The sequence below is a fragment of the Salvelinus alpinus genome, chromosome 7 (genome assembly GCF_045679555.1).
Source record: "Salvelinus alpinus chromosome 7, SLU_Salpinus.1, whole genome shotgun sequence".
NCBI lineage: Eukaryota > Metazoa > Chordata > Actinopteri > Salmoniformes > Salmonidae > Salvelinus > Salvelinus alpinus.
In genome coordinates, this window is record NC_092092.1 from 71,286,900 (window position 1) to 71,306,716 (window position 19,817).

General features: G+C 47.0%; 3 protein-coding genes across 3 annotated transcripts; 1 reads left to right on the forward strand and 2 right to left on the reverse strand.

Annotated features, from left to right (window-relative positions):
• Nucleotides 1-165: 165 nt before the first annotated feature.
• On the reverse strand, nucleotides 166-3,326 carry LOC139581609 (transmembrane protein 179-like). Its single transcript, XM_071411559.1, has 4 exons — nucleotides 2,804-3,326; nucleotides 2,393-2,530; nucleotides 2,031-2,109; nucleotides 166-1,674 (listed from the first exon to the last, which is right to left on the reverse strand). Exons 1-4 carry the CDS (start codon nucleotides 3,124-3,126, stop codon nucleotides 1,450-1,452), a joined length of 765 nt encoding a protein of 254 aa, XP_071267660.1. The 5' UTR covers nucleotides 3,127-3,326; the 3' UTR covers nucleotides 166-1,449.
• Nucleotides 3,327-3,940: 614 nt separating this feature from the next.
• Nucleotides 3,941-6,261, forward strand: LOC139581610 (tetratricopeptide repeat protein 9C-like). The gene is made up of 4 exons (XM_071411560.1): nucleotides 3,941-4,093; nucleotides 4,840-5,192; nucleotides 5,326-5,508; nucleotides 5,733-6,261. The coding sequence occupies exons 2-4, from the start codon at nucleotides 4,844-4,846 to the stop codon at nucleotides 5,873-5,875; spliced, it is 675 nt and encodes a 224-aa protein (XP_071267661.1). The 5' UTR covers nucleotides 3,941-4,093; nucleotides 4,840-4,843; the 3' UTR covers nucleotides 5,876-6,261.
• Nucleotides 6,262-8,411: 2,150 nt separating this feature from the next.
• On the reverse strand, nucleotides 8,412-18,213 carry LOC139581589 (uncharacterized). Its single transcript, XM_071411516.1, has 4 exons — nucleotides 17,638-18,213; nucleotides 13,686-13,914; nucleotides 12,963-13,229; nucleotides 8,412-11,425 (listed from the first exon to the last, which is right to left on the reverse strand). The coding sequence occupies exons 1-4, from the start codon at nucleotides 17,941-17,943 to the stop codon at nucleotides 8,904-8,906; spliced, it is 3,324 nt and encodes a 1,107-aa protein (XP_071267617.1). The 5' UTR covers nucleotides 17,944-18,213; the 3' UTR covers nucleotides 8,412-8,903.
• Nucleotides 18,214-19,817: the final 1,604 nt, after the last annotated feature.

Below are 19,817 nucleotides of genomic sequence, written 5' to 3' on the forward strand. Positions count from 1 at the left end.
GCGCAGATCTAGGATCAGCCGAAGTTGCTCAACCAATTCAAATGTTTGTCTACGAATGATCTAGAAACAAACAAAACTGATCTAAAATCAGCACTGCAGGCCAACTTCTAGTTCCATGCCCAGCGCAATGTCAACAAGTTATAAACATAGTAACAACACCCAAAATGAAACGCTTTTTTTTATTCATAGGAAGATATTTTTGAATTACACAAACAGGATGCTAAATAAAACATTAACATAAATAACCAGTATAAAACATCAATATTGCCAGTAATACTCCAAAATGCAATAGATTATAGACAGTCTATCTCTCTTCCGGTTTCTTTCTCCGCTATCTGTGTGTCACCACGACTACTGACGTCAGAGTTCAGAGTTTGAAGGTCAAGACACTTTGGAATACGTTTTTTCCCGAGTGTATTCTGTCTCTATCCTATACCTCCCTAAACCTTCTTGGCTCAGCCTAGTTCACACATATACTTGTTCTGATACTACTATCATCAAACCTATATATTTGTGAAAAATCTGGAGGCTTCAAATGCCTTGAAAGCAGCTGCATCTACACAAATAGCATCATACGACAACCTTCACTAGAGAAAGAGAGTGATTCTGCGACACAATAAAACTTGAATGTGTCTTGCTCACACGGTGATCCTATTTGACTATAGTGTCTCTCTTTCAAAAAATACTATATGCTTCTTGCTTCTCAATGAAAGCGCCTCAGTACAAATGTTCATTTACTCAAACAATGAATTACTTTTGCCTTGAGAGCTATTGCACACAACATGCAAATGGTACATTTGCCCATTTTGGAACTGTTGGATATAGCAGTCATACATATTGAACAAACACTTTTAGGTCATGTTTTGTTGAAACAGAAAACCCTGTAAAATAATAACTTAGTATTTATATGTAACTGACAGGTCAGTCAGTCAGCTACCTTGTTATGAAGTTAGTGAGCTATGCACTGATGAATGTCACTTATATCATACTGATTGTGATCACATATTAAACCATATGTCTAAGACTCTAAGATAAGATGGTACTAGTTAAACATCTAATTAATAAATGCAATAACATTACTTAATTTATTCCTTTTTTGGTTACCGTATGTTCAATTAATCCCCTTTGGTCTGAAAAATAATTGGTAGATGACAATTTGTGGTTGGAGGTTGAACCCTGTTACATAAGAGGCAACAGTAAGTGGTGAATGGTGGTGGTGATGAGATTTAGCAGAGGTCTTGTGGTTCAATAAAAAACACTGGGTGTTGGTAATGACGGGTTATGAGTGATGGAACTCATAAAAATTCAAATGGGTTTAAACATGGGTTCAATCAAACTACAAACTGTAGTCCAGTCTCTTGAATCAATACATTCTCAGCTTCTTTGTTTCATACAGATTTTCACCCCTCATAACGTGTAGCTGTGTGGAGTTCAATTGGCATTAGGGGTTTAGACAAAGATGATGCTGGGCGCTGTTGATAGGGGTTGTGCGGGTGAGGGTGAACCCCGGTCTGATCCTGATGAGCCTGAGGAGGAGGAAGAGTGACCGAGGAGATGCTCCTTTTCCCTGGGCAGGCAGGGCCCGCTGATGTGCTCGCTGTGGGAGTGGTAGAGACGCATGAAGGACAGGATGGAGTGGGTCAGCCACAATGCTGTCACACTCCACAGAGCAACCTGGAGAGAGAGAGAAAGATTATTATTAGTTAAAGTATATATTATAAATATGATTGAATAGAGAAACAAAAAGAGAAAGAGTTATTACACAATAATAATAATAACACAAATAATAATAATAACAATAATAATAATAACAATGATAATAATAACAGTAATAATAACAGCAACAATAATAATAACAAGAAGAAGAAGAAGAGGGTGTAGGGGGAAATAGAGAGAGCAGAGAGGGAGAGAAAAACTTAAACTAAATCACAAGTACACTGACTCACTCATGTTAATGCAAAGCAGACACTTTCTATTTTGAGCAGGGAAAGCCCACTGGCATGAGATATGGGCTATGGGGGACTACATACCTCTGCCAGAGTGAGCTCAGTGTAGAAGGAGGACGTCTCTACATCCAGGTACATGGGGACGGACTGGGATTCTGCACAGCTGCACGCAAACAGACAGAGACAAGAAACTGTCAATACTTAACAAGGCGACAGTCAAACCCCTGCAGCTTGACCCTCACACTCACTGCAGCTTGACCCTCACACTCACTGCAGCTTGACCCTCACACTCACTGCAGCTTGACCCTCACACTCACTGCAATGTATGCAACACACCGGTCGATGCACAGTACTAGGGCACAGGGTTTTTCCTGACCAAATGACCTGGCCTGGAAGACCCTAAAGTACGACCTGTTGATATGTATGCCTCAGTATATGAACATTACCTGTAGGGTCTGGTATTGTCGTCTGTGACAGTGTTGCACCAGGAGGCCAGCCCCAGGGAGAGGGTGACACTAGCCCCTCCAGATAGGAACAACACACACAGGCTCAGGATCAGGGTCAGGAAGGCAGAGAACAAGGTGCTGGAAAATAAACATAGTAATAACATTGGTGACTGTGAACTACTGAAAACATTGTAATTTGACATAAACTGTTATAATGATGTAATAGCAGTTACCTATGACACATAGGACTAACAATGCATTGCACAATTTGATATTTCATAATGGTCATTATTATTATTATTATCAGGCTATTTATGTTTCCATTTGTATCGTTATTTTTTAAATATATATATAGGCCTACTTTATGTACTATTGATTAACTATTTCAAAGCCCATAGAAAGTCTACTCACTCGTCAAGCCGTCCGTGGAGATAGAAGATGCTTCGCCAGCCCTGCGCAGCACCATACAGCACCGTGAAAACACCGACAAAAGTTGCGAACTGGCATGCAGCCGGTGGACCCCATTGCTGTACCACCAAGTGTGAAATCTCACCCTGTTCCATAGAAATGTCGGTTCGATTGTCCGTCCTCCAAGAACCAGTGGTGAAAAGCGCACAACGCCCTTTGAAAGCTGAGCCGTTTAGCGCCAGCGGGACAACCACCATCAACCCGGCCAGTACTGACAGGGTGTGGGCTGCGCAGTGAGCCACCAACAGTCGCCGATCAAGCTCCATATCCTAAATCCAAAAGATCGATCAAAACGAACTAAATACAGGATATCTTCAGGCAGTACCGTCCCGTTTATTCGGTATTATCTTGAATTATTAAACTACCATGTGTCATATTTCTGAAAGAAAACAGGATATTTAAAGAACAGCCTGCACGCAAACTAGCATTACAACACTCCCTTCCCCTTACAAATGTGCCAGTGACGCACTTGCATACGACACATATTGGAGCGTTGGACACATTTCCTAGTTAAGAGATGCAGTGAATGCTGTCAAAACCTTATCATTTTGCAAATGTATTATTTGACTCAATCAATTGAGTGGTACTTTTTAATCATGGTACTTTTTAATCATGATACTTTTTAATCAACCATTATCCATAATAGCGACAAATATGTGTTTTTTTTAGTTATGTAAGATGCATGGGACAGAATGTCCGCCAGGATCGAAAGGGGGTACAAAGCCGACCCCCACCGCTTGTCATTTAAACTCGGTCAGTAGGACAACATTAATCCGATCAACCTTCCTAACAATGAACAATTGCAAAAGTCTGTCATATAAATCATTTATAGGATTATGTCATATAAATAAGACATACTGCAGCCTAGGTCATCTACAATTTATGAATTATTTTATTTGTTCCAAACAAACTTCTACAAACTTCTAGCACTCTTCATTAATTCACCAAAGACATAAACATTACACCATTTTACTTTACAGTATTGATGAACGCTCTTTCATTGATGGATGCATCACAGAGTCATGTCCATGTTACTACAGCAGGTGGCGCTAAAAAACTATAAAATCTGTTCCGTTGCAGTCAAATAGGTTGGGTTACTCTCACCACGGAAGAAGAAAAAGCAGGAAGTGCCTGCCTGAACACCAATGTTGTGATTGTTTGGATGTGCCGTAGCTAGGTGGACAAGTTCAAGTATTTTATTTGTCTTTTGTGTAAAGATCAATAGACTGTAAGGTGAGTCGCTACTACAATTTTTTATAACTGTCAACATACGACCATGTCAATTGGAAGTTACTTTGCATCTTGTTCACTCACATGCTTGTCTATCGCGCAAGCTAGCATTACAAAAAACGTTTTTTCTTGTTAGCTAGTACTAGGTAGGACACCCCATATAACGTCTTAGTGAATAAGTTGAAATGACTAGCTAGTTTTTATTTTAAAAGATATTGTGATTAACATCAAGGAAAGGTTTCAGATTTCAGGGCAATAGCACCTCCAGTTCTTTACTCATAAGAAATCACACGTTTTATTGGTCACATACACATATTTAGCAGATGATATTGCGGGTGTAGCGAAATACTTGTGTTCCTAGCTCCAACAGTGCAGTAACGTTAGTATCTAACAGTTCACAACAGTACACACAAATCTCAAAGTAAACAATGGAATTAAGAAATATATAAATATTAGGACGAGCAATGTCGGAGTGGCAGTGAGTAGAATACAGTATATACATATGAAGTGAGTAAAACAGCATGTAAACATTATTAAAGTGACCAGTGTTCCATGACTATGTACATAGGGCAGCAGCCTCTAAGGTACAGGGTTGAGTAACCGGGTGGTAGTCGGCTAGTGACAGTGACTAAGTTTTGTCTTAAGATTTAGTGTTGGTGTGTACCACCCAAGTAACACAACAATGTATCTAGTCATCTAATATCGTGTCTTCTCATGTACTTATGTTCCCATCACCACTGGCCATCAAGTACCATGGCGAGTCCAGAGCCACCAGGTGGTGAGATTATGGAGCTGGGGGCCGGGGCTGCAGTGACAAGCTGCTCAGGCTCCTCTTCTACCAGCCCTGGCCCCTCAGGTGCCAAAGTAGACTCCCAGCTCCAAGATGCTCTCCACCTAAAAATGGAGGGGAACAAATTCTACAAAGAGAAAAACCTTCGGTCTGCCATTGGACGTTACCACCGTTCGTTGCTCATTCTGCGTAGTTTAGACTCTGATGTCACTGCGGCAGTGAAAGGGTTTGGTCCTGAGGTTCCTGTACTCACCGCAGGACAAGAAGAACTACTTAGGAACACACAGGTCGACTGCTACAACAATTTAGCAGGTATTACAAGCCTCGATACGTGGCATGCAGTGAATAATCCTTTTAAAGTAATGTATAATGCTGAACACAATGCACAATCCCCCCTCTTTCTTGACTTACTTTTCTCCCTTTTCTGTCTCACCCCCTTTCTCAGCCTGTCTGTTGCAGAGAGAATGTGTAGACTACATGCGTGTCCAGGAGTACAGCTTGCGGGTGTTGCAGTGGCGTCCGGGTGACATCAAGGCCCTGTATAGAGCAGGAGTGGCCTCTCTGCAGCTGGGAAACGCACAGAGTGCCAAGCAATACCTCACTCAGGCCAGCAAAGGACAACCCAATGGTAGCTCAGCTTTTTGACTGCTCTCCCTACCACAGCCTTTGAGTAAAACAAAACAGTTTATTGATGAGTTGTGAGGGCGTGTTATAGGCATACTATTCTATTCCCCAACAGAATGAAGTAGATCACAATATATTGTATTATTTTTGTGTCTCTATGCTATTCCCATTCCCCTAATGTTGACTGAAATTTGAATAACTTTATTTGTCACTGTGTCTCTTTGACAGACACTAATGTGAGGAGGCACCTGCAGCAAGCGGAGGATAGGCTGAGCACAGAGTACCAGAACGAGAAGGCTCTGTACCGAGGCATGTTCTCCTCCAGTCAGAGAGCCGGGGAGGGGGCCAGCGGAGGAGTCACCCAGAAATAAGTTCCCATCAGGAGGGATGTTCTGTTGTTCTGACCCTGAGGATTGAGAAGAGCACTGGAGAAGAAAGAGGAAACAAACCTAGACTGGACACCTAAGAAGAGCTACAGCACGTTAGAGGGAATCAGGCTAAGCAAGGCCGGTTGGCTAATATTGATCACATAATGAGTAGATATTTGCCTGATGACCAACATGAAGCTACGTTGTTGGAGGTTCAAAAGGGTTGAAGGTCAAAGTGAGGGTACTAAAGAGACTGTTTTGTGCACTGTTGAAACTCAAAGTCCTATTATGCCTTCTGAATGTGGTTGTTTCTGGTCTAATGATCAGTCGTGTTACTTTTTGTGTACAAAATGTTTTTGATTCAACTTAATAAATATTCTTTGAAATGACAGCGGTACATCGCCGTTACTGCAGCGGTACATCGCCGTTACTGCAGCGGTACATCGCCGTTACTGCAGCGGTACACTGGCGTTACTGCAGCGGTACACTGGCGTTACTGCAGCGGTACACTGGCGTTACTGCAGCGGTACACTGGCGTTACTGCAGCGGTACACTGGAGTTACTGCAGCGGTACACTGGAGTTACTGCAGCGGTACACTGGCGTTACTACAGCGGTACATCGCCGTTACTGCAGCGGTACACTGGCGTTACTACAGCGGTACATCGCCGTTACTGCAGCGGTACACTGGAGTTACTACAGCGGTACATCGCCGTTACTGCAGCGGTACACTGGCGTTACTACAGCGGTACATCGCCGTTACTGCAGCGGTACACTGGAGTTACTGCAGCGGTACATCGCCGTTACTGCAGCGGTACACTGGCGTTACTGCAGCGGTACACTGGAGTTACTGCAGCGGTACATCGCCGTTACTGCACTGGCGTTACTGCAGCGGTACATCGCCGTTACTGCACTGGAGTTACTGCAGCGGTACACTGGCGTTACTGCAGCGGTACACTGGCGTTACTGCAGCGGTACACTGGAGTTACTGCAGCGGTACACTGGCGTTACTACTGCGGTACACTGGCGTTACTACTGCGGTACACTGGCGTTACTGCAGCGGTACACTGGCGTTACTACAGCGGTACATCGCCGTTACTGCAGCGGTACACTGGCGTTACTACAGCGGTACATCGCCGTTACTGCAGCGGTACACTGGAGTTACTACAGCGGTACATCGCCGTTACTGCAGCGGTACACTGGCGTTACTACAGCGGTACATCGCCGTTACTGCAGCGGTACACTGGAGTTACTGCAGCGGTACATCGCCGTTACTGCAGCGGTACACTGGCGTTACTGCAGCGGTACACTGGAGTTACTGCAGCGGTACATCGCCGTTACTGCACTGGCGTTACTGCAGCGGTACATCGCCGTTACTGCACTGGAGTTACTGCAGCGGTACACTGGCGTTACTGCAGCGGTACACTGGCGTTACTGCAGCGGTACACTGGCGTTACTACTGCGGTACACTGGCGTTACTACTGCGGTACACTGGCGTTACTGCAGCGGTACACTGGAGTTACTGCAGCGGTACACTGGCGTTACTGCAGCGGTACACTGGCGTTACTGCAGCGGTACACTGGCGTTACTGCAGCGGTACACTGGCGTTACTGCAGCGGTACACTGGCGTTACTGCAGCGGTACACTGGCGTTACTACTGCGGTACACTGGCGTTACTGCAGCGGTACATCGCCGTTACTGCACTGGCGTTACTGCAGCGGTACACTGGCGTTACTACAGCGGTACATCGCCGTTACTGCAGCGGTACACTGGAGTTACTACAGCGGTACATCGCCGTTACTGCAGCGGTACACTGGCGTTACTACAGCGGTACATCGCCGTTACTGCAGCGGTACACTGGCATTACTGCAGCGGTACACTGGAGTTACTGCAGCGGTACATCGCCGTTACTGCAGCGGTACACTGGCGTTACTGCAGCGGTACACTGGAGTTACTGCAGCGGTACATCGCCGTTACTGCACTGGCGTTACTGCAGCGGTACACTGGAGTTACTGCAGCGGTACATCGCCGTTACTGCACTGGCGTTACTGCAGCGGTACACTGGCGTTACTGCAGCGGTACACTGGCGTTACTGCAGCGGTACATCGCCGTTACTGCACTGGCGTTACTGCAGCGGTACACTGGCGTTACTGCAGCGGTACACTGGAGTTACTGCAGCGGTACACTGGCGTTACTGCAGCGGTACACTGGCGTTACTACTGCGGTACACTGGCGTTACTGCAGCGGTACACTGGCGTTACTGCAGCGGTACACTGGCGTTACTGCAGCGGTACACTGGCGTTACTGCAGCGGTACACTGGCGTTACTGCAGCGGTACACTGGCGTTACTACTGCGGTACACTGGCGTTACTACTGCGGTACACTGGCGTTACTGCAGCGGTACACTGGCGTTACTACTGCGGTACACTGGCGTTACTGCAGCGGTACACTGGCGTTATTACTGCGGTACACTGGCATTATTACTGCGGTACACTGGCGTTACTACAGTGAGGTGGATGGAAGTATTCAGAGTCAAATAAGTTGAATTAGTTGCCTTTTATTAATAATAATCCAAGATACACACATTTGTTTCAAATAACATTTTATTTTTAATTATTACTTTATTGATATCCATTTCAAAATCCTGAGCACAATATTAATTTATAGAACATTTTGTTTGCTGATTTTGGTGTTTATAGCCAATATGATTGTACTTCAAAGGCAACATACAGTGTATAAACTTCTATTTGATATACACTCAGAGAGGAGAACAAGCTCACAGACTACTGATAGCTGTGACCGTCCACAGAGAGAAGTCACAGAGCTGCATGCAAAGGGGACCACTCACACAGACACACACACACACACAGTCACACACCTTCGCATAGTACTACTGAGAGTCAAGTTCAACAGAATCAAGTTTAGAAAGGGAAAACATTGGCACCATCTTATCACCAAAAATACAACTGCCTAAATATAGACTAACTTAGTGGCAAAAACACTTTCTGGGTACATTCATTCATTGTGATTTTCTCACTTCCTCGACGTCTTGTGTTTCAAACTGAGAGACCTCACTGAGCTAAACACCCTTCTACTCAGGTCCCTCAGCGAGCGTGAGCGTGTGAGGGGTGCCCTACTTGGAGGGGATGGAGAGAACGATGGGGAGGAGAGAGGAGGAGAGAGGGAGGGACAGCTACCCTCTAGGCTCTGAGAGCTAGAGAGGTGGAAGAGGCTGGCAGTAGAGGACAAGCGCTTGTCTTCTGCTGCTCTTCCTCCGAACACCAACGGACGAACCCCCTCCACGCTGAGCTCTCTGCCGATGTCCAGAGAGGAGGTCCACTGTGCCCCCCTCAGATGCTCCTCTTTTAGGGCTCGAGGATCCAGCACTTCCCCCTGGGACTCACTGCGGAACAGAGCCTGTCTGGACAGCCTCAGGCTGGAGCTACACTTGTCCCAGCCACCACCACCACCCTTCCCTTTGCGTTTTGAGGCACTGCTCTCTTTCTGTCGCCTCTCTGTCTCTTTGTTGGCCTGCTGCTTCTCCTTTTGGTAATTTTCCTTCTTTCTCCTGATCCCCTCTCTCTTCCACCTCTCCTTGTTCTCCTCCTCAGCTTCTTTCCCCCATGAATGCCCTTCGAAGTCCCTCCAGAGTTTGTCTGCCCCCTTCTTTGGCGTCTGGGCCGTGTCGTGACTGCCTTCCTCTCCCCAGTTGCTGCTGTAGCACCTCCCTTTCCTTTGGAAGCTGCTCACCGTCGATGCCCTCACCAACTCCCTGGACACATGCTTCCCCTGGTAGAGCCCCTCCCCATCCACCCTCTTCCATCCTTCTCCCTCCCCATCTACCCTCCATCTACCCCCTCTACCCCCTGCACACTGCCGTAGCGACCCCCCTCTGGGCCGGATGCCGCCCCCTTGTGGTGAGCTGCTGTCACTGACGCGAGGCAGGGAGCACTGGAATGGGTCATCTCGCCGGAACACAGAGAATGGAGTAGTGGTGAGAGGGGAGGGCTGGAGAGGGCGGGGTGGGGAGCGTACCCTGGGGCGGTCACGAGACGAGGGGGAGGAGGCAGTAGAGGAGGAGGGGTCGGATGGGGAAGGGGTTTGTTGGCAGTGGAAGGTATGTGTGTGGTGGTGGGTGACATGATGATGGGTAGGTGGATGGGTTGAGGTGGACTGGTAAGGGTGATTGGGGCTACTGGAATGGGAACTGGAGGAGTTGGTGACACTGAGGGACAGATGGATCGGCCTCTGGGGGTCGGGGTCAGTCTCGTTACTGGCGTGGAGGTGGCGGACACTGGAATAATCATGATGATGAGACTGGTGGTCATTCCGGGCTGTCTGGCGGGAGGAAGGGGAGGAGCTTTGGCCTTTAAACTCTGACCCCTGACCTTTTCTCTCGGTGTCGCTCTGGAAGCAGTCAACATCCAGCTCCACACCCTGCTCCATCAGGCCCACCACCACAGCCCGGGGCAGGCCAGAGAGACGGGAGATCTCCCTCACCATCGCTGAGTCCTCGCTGAGCTTACTCGGGCTGGCGTCCGGGGCAGTGATGCTGGGTTGACTCATTGTCACTTTCCCTGGTGAAGAATCCAATCTACTCCAGTCCAGTGAGCGGGAGAATCCTAGACCTGACCCAGCCCCTGACCCGGTGACCTCCAGAGAGCTCCGGTGATTGAGGTTGGAGGGACAGGTTGAGATGCGTGGCCTCACCCTCAGGGCAGGGGTGGGAGTGGCAGCGGTGGAGAGGGAGGAGGTGGAAGGAGAGGGGGAGGCAGTGGGGGTAGCATGGTCACTCCTTAATCCACCACTAGTGGTAATACCTTCCTTGGATTTTTTCGAGTCCAAACCCAGGTTTTTGTTCAGATTGGGGCTGAGGTTGAGACTGAGGTTGAGATGGAGGTTGATTTTGAGGTCTTCTCCTGTCACTGAGGGCAGGTGGCCCAGGTTGATGGAGTTCCTACTGGCCTTCTTACCGATACTGCTGAGGCTGACCCGTGCAGAGTTTCCCAGAAAAGACTTGCAGGGCGTCACACTGCCCCCTGTCAGGTTGGAGGGGGTACTGCGGCTCTCAAAGGCCGACAGCGACTGAGTGGAGCCGTGGCCAGGGGTTCTGGGGCCCCTGTGGGAGCCTTGGCTGGGGATGGCGGTAAGGGTTGTGTCAGGGGGGGCAATTCGGCTTTGGTACTGGCGAGCCAGCCTGGTGATGTACTGCTCCAGCTGGGTGAAGGTGGAGGGCTGAGGAGGCTGGGGGGGCCGGAAGAGGGGGGTGGACTGAGATTCTTCAGCCTGGGTAGAGGAGTCCGGACTCGGCGAGAGGCGAGGGGAGGGAGAGGGGTCCTGACTGTAGGTGAAGAGGGGGCTCTGGAGGGCCACGGCATGGAGGGGGCTGGGGTACGGGTACACCTCCTTGGTCCTCCGGGACACCAGATCAGAACAGAACCTGGGGTCAAGTTGGGGTCGGGGGTCAGGGAGCGGGAGGAGGGAGCCGGCATGGGGGTCGCCCAGGCTGGCGCACAGGTCAGACAGGAAGAAAAGGCTGTTCATGTCCAGGTCAACTGGGATCAGAGGACGAGAGACAGAAAGTTGATGAATGTCAGTCAGCTTTAAAGAAACAAAAGCATTTATCTAGGACCATGGTCCCAGGACTCCCTGGAAAACAGTGACATTTATCTAGGACCATGGTCCCAGGACTCCCTGGAAAACAGTGACATTTATCTAGGACCATGGTCCCAGGACTCCCTGGAAAACAGTGACATTTATCTAGGACCATGGTCCCAGGACTCCCTGGAAAACAGTAACATTTATCTAGGACCATGGTCCCAGTACTCTCTGGAAAACAGTGACATTTATCTAGGACTATGGTCCCAGGACTCCCTGGAAAACAGTGACATTTATCTAGGACCATGGTCCCAGGACTCCCTGGAAAACAGTGACATTTATCTAGGACCATGGTCCCAGGACTCCCTGGAAAACAGTGCCATTTATCTAGGACCATGGTCCCAGGACTCCCTGGAAAACAGTGACATTTATCTAGGACCATGGTCCCAGGACTCCCTGGAAAACAGTGACATTTATCTAGGACCGTGGTACCAGGACTCCCTGGAAAACAGTGACATTTATCTAGGACCATGGTCCCAGGACTCCCTGGAAAACAGTGACATTTATCTAGGACCGTGGTCCCAGGACTCCCTGGAAAACAGTGACATTTATCTAGGACCGTGGTCCCAGGACTCCCTGGAAAACAGTGACATTTATCTATGACCGTGGTCCCAGGACTCCCTGGAAAACAGTGACATTTATCTAGGACCGTGGTCCCAGGACTCCCTGGAAAACAGTGACATTTATCTAGGACCGTGGTCCCAGGACTCCCTGGAAAACAGTGACATTTATCTAGGACCGTGGTCCCAGGACTCCCTGGAAAACAGTGACATTTATCTAGGACCGTGGTTCCAGGACTCCCTGGAAAACAGTGACATTTATCTAGGACCATGGTTCCAGGACTCCCTGGAAAACAGTGACATTTATCTAGGACCGTGGTCCCAGGACTCCCTGGAAAACAGTGACATTTATCTAGGACCGTGGTCCCAGGACTCCCTGGAAAACAGTGACATTTATCTAGGACCGTGGTCCCAGGACTCCCTGGAAAACAGTGACATTTATCTAGGACAGTGGTCACAGGACTCCCTGGAAAACAGTAACATTTATCTAGGACCATGGTCCCAGGACTCCCTGGAAAACAGTGACATTTATCTAGGACCGTGGTCCCAGGACTCCCTGGAAAACAGTGACATTTATCTAGGACCATGGTCCCAGGACTCCCTGGAAAACAGTGACATTTATCTAGGACCATGGTCCCAGGACTCCCTGGAAAACAGTGACATTTATCTAGGACCGTGGTCCCAGGACTCCCTGGAAAACAGTGACATTTATCTAGGACCATGGTCCCAGTACTCCCTGGAAAACAGTGACATTTATCTAGGACCATGGTCCCAGGACTCCCTGGAAAACAGTGACAATTATGTCTGAATGGCCTCTACTGGTTAAATACAGATGAACTGTACTGAAGAGTGAGTGCATTTATATCTATCTGACCCGTAGACACTGGTCTCCTATCAGCGATCTCTGTGGTCTCCTCAATGCTCTGAGTCCTTGGCTGCTGCGTGGCCTCCGGCCACTGGGTGTCTCTGTGGTCTGCAGAGAGGGTCCGCTGCTCCCACAGCCTGAAGGCTCCCCCTGGGGGTGGTCCTGGTCCAGCCCGGACTAGCCCACCTTTTACTGGACCCCCCTGGGCCAGGGATGCCTCACTGGACACAGAGTAGCAGGAGTCTGATAGGGAGCTGCCACTGACTGAATAAAAACCTACAGAAGGATGGAGGGTGGGAGAAATAAAGAGGGAGGAAGAGAGATGGGGAGCGAGAAAGCAAGAGAGAGTGTAGGCCCAGAGAGAGAGTGAGAAGGTGGTCACCAGAAAGAGTGATTAAGTGGTGTTGAGAGGATAACAAGAGAGGGGTAAATAAAGGAACAGGGAGAGGAGAGGGTTAATATTTAATAAGGCTTTTCAACATGGTGTCTCACAAAGTAAACAAAACTGTTATTGGCCAAAGCCAGGGCCAGATTACAGAATGGGCATGCAGGGCTGGAGGTCAGGGTCCCCCTAGATAACATATGAACACATCACAAGCCCCCTGGAGGTACTGTAGGTGCCCCGGGGCCCCAGGATTGGTAGTCCGGCCCTGGCCAAAGCCCTATGGGTGTCACAGACCACCCCCAAATTACGCCCCCATGGTACGATCACACAACCACACAGCCCAGTACCTGAGCTGGGCCTGGAGTAATAGTCCAGCTGGACTGCACCATCAAGGTCTGGGGGTAAGAGCAGGTCAGACGGAGCATCCCAAGAGAGGGTGGAGCAGCGTGAGTTATCCCCACCATTCCCATCAACTCTGGAATGAACCGGCCCATCTCCTCCAGAGTTCCCCCCACTGTCCTTGTCCAACGTGCTGGTGTGGCATGGTAACACTGTTTCTGAAGGGGAAGAGGGAACCTGAAAGACAGAACACAGAAAACAGGGGTGTTCAAGTCACAACATGTCTTTAAAGAGATGATAATTAGAGAGTGGTGTAGAATGGATCTCTAATGTTCTTATTTACCAAACACTGATGTCATCAGCCTTACTGGAAGTTCTAGAACACTCGTGAACATGATGTGTTCTTTCTCCTCAATAGCCAATACATGACTTTCTTCTTACTTAGATGAATGTGATGACCCGTGACCCCTGTGATGATGCCCTATATTAGCCGGATAGGGTTATGGGGTGGAGGGGACAACAGGGGCTTTGTTCACAGTCAGGCCTGATCAATCCTCCATTACTACGGAGATAAACAGGAGACAATACAGGTGACTCATACTGCCTAACTGAGAGGGGAAGACAGGTCTGTGTTCCAAATGGTACCCTATTCCCTATGAGGCCCATAGGGCAATGGTCAAAAGTAGTGCACTACATAGGGAATAGGGTGCCATTTAGGATGCAAACTCACTCAGAGGGGGAGAGAAGGGGATTTTAAGGAATAATAGGGGAAGACAGATGACGTAACAAAGAGCAGTGGGGGCAGGAGGAGAGGGGGATAAGGGAGGATGACAGGGGGGTGGGGGCAGGAGGAGAGGGGGATAATGGAGGATGACGGGGTGGGGGCAGGGAAAAAACTTTGATCCTGCTTATCTCTTCTTCTTCAGCTTACAGGCTTTGCTTCGTTTTCTCTCTCTCTCTGTCTCCTCTCTCTCTTCTGCTACTTTTAGTTAGAAAAGTCATTTTCTAAGGGGAAGTGAGTGGGTGCTTGAGAGTGGGGGAGCTAAGGGTGAGCGAAAAGAGGGGAGTGAAAGAGTGAGTGAGTCAGGAAGAGAACAAGTGTGATGAATACCCCGCTCAACCCTCATAATATCTTAAAGCTACCCCCTCCTCACCATAGCTACAGCTGCTCTCAATTCAATTCAATTGATAGGGCTTTATTGTCATGGGAAACATATGTTTACATTGCCAAAGCAAGTGAAATAGATAATAAACAAAAGTGAAATAAACAGTAAAAAATAAACAGTTAACATTAAAAGTTCCATAGGAAATGAGACATTTCAAATGTCATATTATGACTATATACAATGGTGTAACGATGTGCAAATGCTCCGGTTCCTGCTCACTCTCCACCCACACAACAGACCTAGCAGAAGAACATTCAACTCATCCAGAGCCTGCCTGCCTGCCTGCCACACTCTAAAACACAAATAGCAAATGCCCTAAGATTCGCACGCACACTAGCGTGCACATGCACACAAACACACACATAGAAAGTGAGCTCATACACACAGTTGCACACACACACACACAGTTGCGCAAGTGTGCACGCATACACACACACACTGATAACCGTCAGGGCCATGTATAAAAACACGTACACCCCCACTCTTCCATGGACATGAAGTTACCACAGTGTAAACTTATAGTATGAGATGAGGAAGAGCGAGAGAGGCAGGTGGGGGCCCCTCAGTGCTAACAGTACTGTAATCTGATATTCCTCTTTGTGAGACAGACACACAGTCATTTTCCCTAAAGGTACAATATGTCCACACAACGCAAAGACAAATGACAGAAAATACTCCAATAAGAATGACAGACTACATAATATGAACGTATAACATACTTTTGTGACGTACTTTCATGAAGCATCTATGTAGGGTTTACGAACACTTTAAGAATGCTCTATAAAGCCTTTATAAGTTATTTTCAAAATGGGACGCATCTTTTTGAGACGTTGGGAAAGATAGGCTACATTATTAACAGCACTTACAGGCAGATATTGGTTATACACCTGCACACTATGCATTATTGATGAATTCTGTTGACTGTAACTGCAGAAGCAGAGGAGCCTGACGTTTCAATCCAAGATAATGCCCTCTGACGTCATGTTTATCTGTGTGGGCTGGGGGTTGATATAGGGCCAGCAATACATGTAATGGTGCAAATGTACATAGAAGAATGCTGGTGAGAGTGATCACAGTGTGGGCTTTGGCAGCAAACCAAGTGTTGATGGGGTGCAACTGTACTGTACTACTGTTACCCCACTGTGATAGTTCAAATAGCCACAGAGAGAGCGAGAGAGAGAGACAGAGAGACAGAGGGAGAAAGAGAGAGTGACTAACTGCAGTCTGTATATCCAGTCACGTTTCCCCTCTATCCTCTTCCCTCTCTCCTCTCCCCTCTCCTCTTTCCTCTCCTCTTCCCACTCTCCTCTCCCCTCTCCTCTTCCCTCTCTCCTCTCCCCTCTCCTCTTCCCTCTCCTCTCCTCTTCCCACTCTCCCCTCCCCTCTCCTCTTCCCTCTCCCCTCTCCCCTCTCTCCTCTTCCCTCTCTTCTCTTCCCTCTCCCCTCTTCCCTCTCTCCCCTCTCCTCTTCCCTCCTCCTCTCCTCTTCCCTCCTCTCCACTCTCCTCTCCACTCTCCTCTTCCCTCTCTCCTCTCCCCTCTCCTCTCCCCTCTCTTCTCTTCCCTCTCTTCTCTTCCCTCTCTCCTTTTCCCTCTCTTCTCTCCCCAGTGGGCAGAATTGGAGAGGTGATAACGTGTCATGTTGAAAATAACAACAGCAGAAGCAACTTGTCTCTTCATTTGTTGTTTAATATGCAAATCAGGTCTGCGTTGGCGGATGGAAAGGCAGCTACAGCGCTAGTCTCTATGGTGTGGGTGATGTAATAGCATTTAACATAGCTTAGGATGGATGCTGCTGAAAGCCACAGGGAACCTATAGAGAATAAATCGATGCAGGGTTTCTCAGAAGGAAAAAGCAGTAAATAGAATGCTGTGCTGATTCATTCCCTCGGGATCTGATGACCATGCTCTATTTGATTAATAAAAGGGAATGACTTGAGTTGTCCCTATTACTGGAGCTAAGTGACTGTTCACCAAACACTGTAACAACAAAGCAGCATGGTAGCCTAACCTACATGAGGTCAGGGGGTTCACAGACTATCTGGTTAAACTTCAGACTTCAAACTCAGATATGAGGCAGTGTAGGGCTCTGTGGCCTCCTGCATTCTATTCTTAGTATTGTACCAACTAGACCCAACAGATGTCCAAATGGTACAATGAAAGCTGAAGGCTGCATCCATGGTGAAAGAGTTCAAGTGAATAACAATACGTTTATTCAATAGGTCTACAACTTACACTTGCACCAAGTTGTTTTACTATGGGGCTTTCCCAATCAAATAATCTTATCTCACACAAAAATATCAACTATTCCCATACTACAGTAGCCTACTTACAAAGAAGACGTTTGTTCTATACAGAATATAGAACTCTGTAGAAATCTACAGAATGACCTGACCTAGGAGTAGGATTGTATCTATAGGGTGTGTACCACAGTGTACATTCTTTACACAGATAAATTTATATGAGATGTCCTTGGGGAAAACTGGACTGTGAAATAGATGTGGGCATTGACACTCATCATATTAGATCCAGAAGGGGACAGAACCAGAACACCCTTTGTCTTCTTAACCTTGACTGATACAAGACGGAATTAGAAGCAGTGGAGGCGGATGGATCAAACACCTTTGTGTAATCAATGTAGCTCCGTGCTTATGACTCCATCGCTCAATCAGTGGAGAAGCGCAGCAGTCTGTTTGATGGAACGGGATGGGAATGCCTTACTTGCAGATCAGCATGCATTCATATTTAATAACAACCAATCTTGTCAAGAGATCTGGGTCTACATACACACTGACCTGTTGCCTGCGGGATGTCGCAGAGTCATCGGAGGCTGCGCTCTCGAGGTTTTCCTCCTGTTTATCAGTGATGACAGTCACGGTGGTACCGGTGCTGCTGGTGTCTTTGAGGTCTAGTTCCGCATCGATCATGTCTAGATGTTGTCCCCGGAGCAGGTCCAGCTCTAGGATTCCGGCCAGGGTCGCTTTCAGCCGCTCGCCAATCCGAACCCGCTCGGTGCCCGACCAGAGCGAATTCACGCAGCTGCTGCGGCCAGCCATTGTAGCGGCTGAATCGGCGGTGCTTGAAGAGCTTGGTGAGCTCATGAGCTTGGTCTCAATCACAAAGGGCTATGGTCCAGCACAAGTCAGTGCAACATATGTTCTGACAATCAACAATAGCAACATTGTATCCTCCCGCCCAGCTCAACCAATGATTTGTTGGCAAAATTGCCGAGCCTACTTAATTATATCTCAACCATAAGATTATAGGCTACATTGAAGCATGCTGACTAAAGATTCACATGTATAACACTAAGGAGATTATCAAATCATATTCCATCTTAATCCTCGATATTGGTTTCATATTATGATCACCCAACTGTAACCGACAAAGAAAAAAGTGTATGTGTGTGTGTGGGGGGGGGGGGGGGGGGGGGCACGCACGACTCCCAACACCATCATCAACTTTGCTGACAACACGATGGTGGTCAGACTGATGAGACCGCCTAGAGGGAGGATGTCAGAAACCTGGTAGTGTGGTGCTGGGACAACAACCTCTCCCCCAATGTCAAGACCAAGGATCTGATCGGGGACTTCAAGAAACAGGGGCTACAGTGGAGAGGGTTAAGAGTTTCAATTTCCTCAGTGTCCACATCACTGAGGACTTAACATGGCCCTCTCACACCAGCACAGTCATGAAGAAAGCATGGCAGTGCCTCTTCTCCCTCAGAAGGCTGATACGATTTGGCATGGCCCCTCAGATCCTTAGGAACTTTTACAGCTGCACCATCGAGAGCATCCTGACTGGTTGTATCACCGTCTGGTATGGCAACTGCACCGCCCTTGACCTGTAAGGCCCTACAGAGGGTGGTGCAGACGGCCCAGAGCGTCACTGCAAGTGAGCTCCCAGCCATCCAGGACCTTCATGCCAGACGGTGTCTGAGAAAGTTCTCCATGCTCTTGCCATAAGACTGTTAAAAGGCTAACAACTACTACTCCCCCTCACCTACGCTGCTGCTAAAATGATTATTGATTGGATTTATTATTACCACTACGCTTCTGCTAAAATTATTATTGATTAGATTTATGATTACCGCTACGCTGCTGTTCATTGATTATTGATGGCCATTACTTTTAGTATCTTTCTATTTCATCTTGCTACTGGTCACTATTACTTCAGCTTACATGTACACTGTAAATTACCACAAGTATATTACCACTAGATAATTACCACTAGTATATTACAATTAGTATATTACCACTAGATAATTACAGTTAGTATATTACCACTAGTATATTACCACTAGTATATTACAACTAGATAATTACCACTAGTATATTACGGCTAGTATATTACCACTAGTATATTGCCACTAGTATAGTACCACTAGTATATTACCACAGTATATCAACACTAGTATATTACCACTAGTATATTACCACAGTATATTACCACTAGTATATTACAGTTAGTATATTACCACTAGTATATTACCACTATTATATTGCCACTAGTATATTACCACTAGTATATTACCACTAGTATATTACAGTTAGTATATTACCACTAGTATATTACCACTAGTATATTACCACTAGTATATTACCACAGTATATTACCACTAGTATATTACAGTTAGTATATTACCACTAGTATATTACCACTATTATATTGCCACTAGTATATTACCACTAGTATATTACCACTAGTATATTACAGTTAGTATATTACCACTAGTATATTACCACTAGTATATTACCACTAGTATATTACCACTAGTATATTACCACTAGTATATTACAGTTAGTATATTACCACTAGTATATTACCACTAGTATATTACAGTTAGTATATTACCACTAGTATATTACCACCTGTATATTACCACTGTATATTACCTCAGTATATTACCACTAGTATGGTACTGCTAGTATTTTACAGCTATTATATTACCACAAGTATATTACCGCTTGTATAT

What these genes read in the sequence shown, in the direction of transcription:
- LOC139581609 (XM_071411559.1), bottom strand. Translation starts at nt 3,126, where the DNA reads ATGGAGCTTGATCGGCGACTGTTGGTGGCTCACTGCGCAGCCCACACC. An exon ending in CTCCACGGACGGCTTGACGA is followed by an intron (nt 2,531 to 2,803) that starts GTGAGTAGACTT and finishes TTTATTTTCCAG; the next exon opens with CACCTTGTTCTCTGCCTTCC. An exon ending in GACAATACCAGACCCTACAG is followed by an intron (nt 2,110 to 2,392) that starts GTAATGTTCATA and finishes GTTTGCGTGCAG; the next exon opens with CTGTGCAGAATCCCAGTCCG.
- LOC139581589 (XM_071411516.1), bottom strand. Translation starts at nt 17,943, where the DNA reads ATGAGCTCACCAAGCTCTTCAAGCACCGCCGATTCAGCCGCTACAATG. An exon ending in CGACATCCCGCAGGCAACAG is followed by an intron (nt 13,915 to 17,637) that starts GTCAGTGTGTAT and finishes TCTGTCTTTCAG; the next exon opens with GTTCCCTCTTCCCCTTCAGA. An exon ending in TAGGAGACCAGTGTCTACGG is followed by an intron (nt 11,426 to 12,962) that starts GTCAGATAGATA and finishes CTCTGATCCCAG; the next exon opens with TTGACCTGGACATGAACAGC.
- LOC139581610 (XM_071411560.1), top strand. Translation starts at nt 4,844, where the DNA reads ATGGCGAGTCCAGAGCCACCAGGTGGTGAGATTATGGAGCTGGGGGCC. An exon ending in CTGCTACAACAATTTAGCAG is followed by an intron (nt 5,193 to 5,325) that starts GTATTACAAGCC and finishes CCCCTTTCTCAG; the next exon opens with CCTGTCTGTTGCAGAGAGAA. An exon ending in CAGCAAAGGACAACCCAATG is followed by an intron (nt 5,509 to 5,732) that starts GTAGCTCAGCTT and finishes TCTCTTTGACAG; the next exon opens with ACACTAATGTGAGGAGGCAC.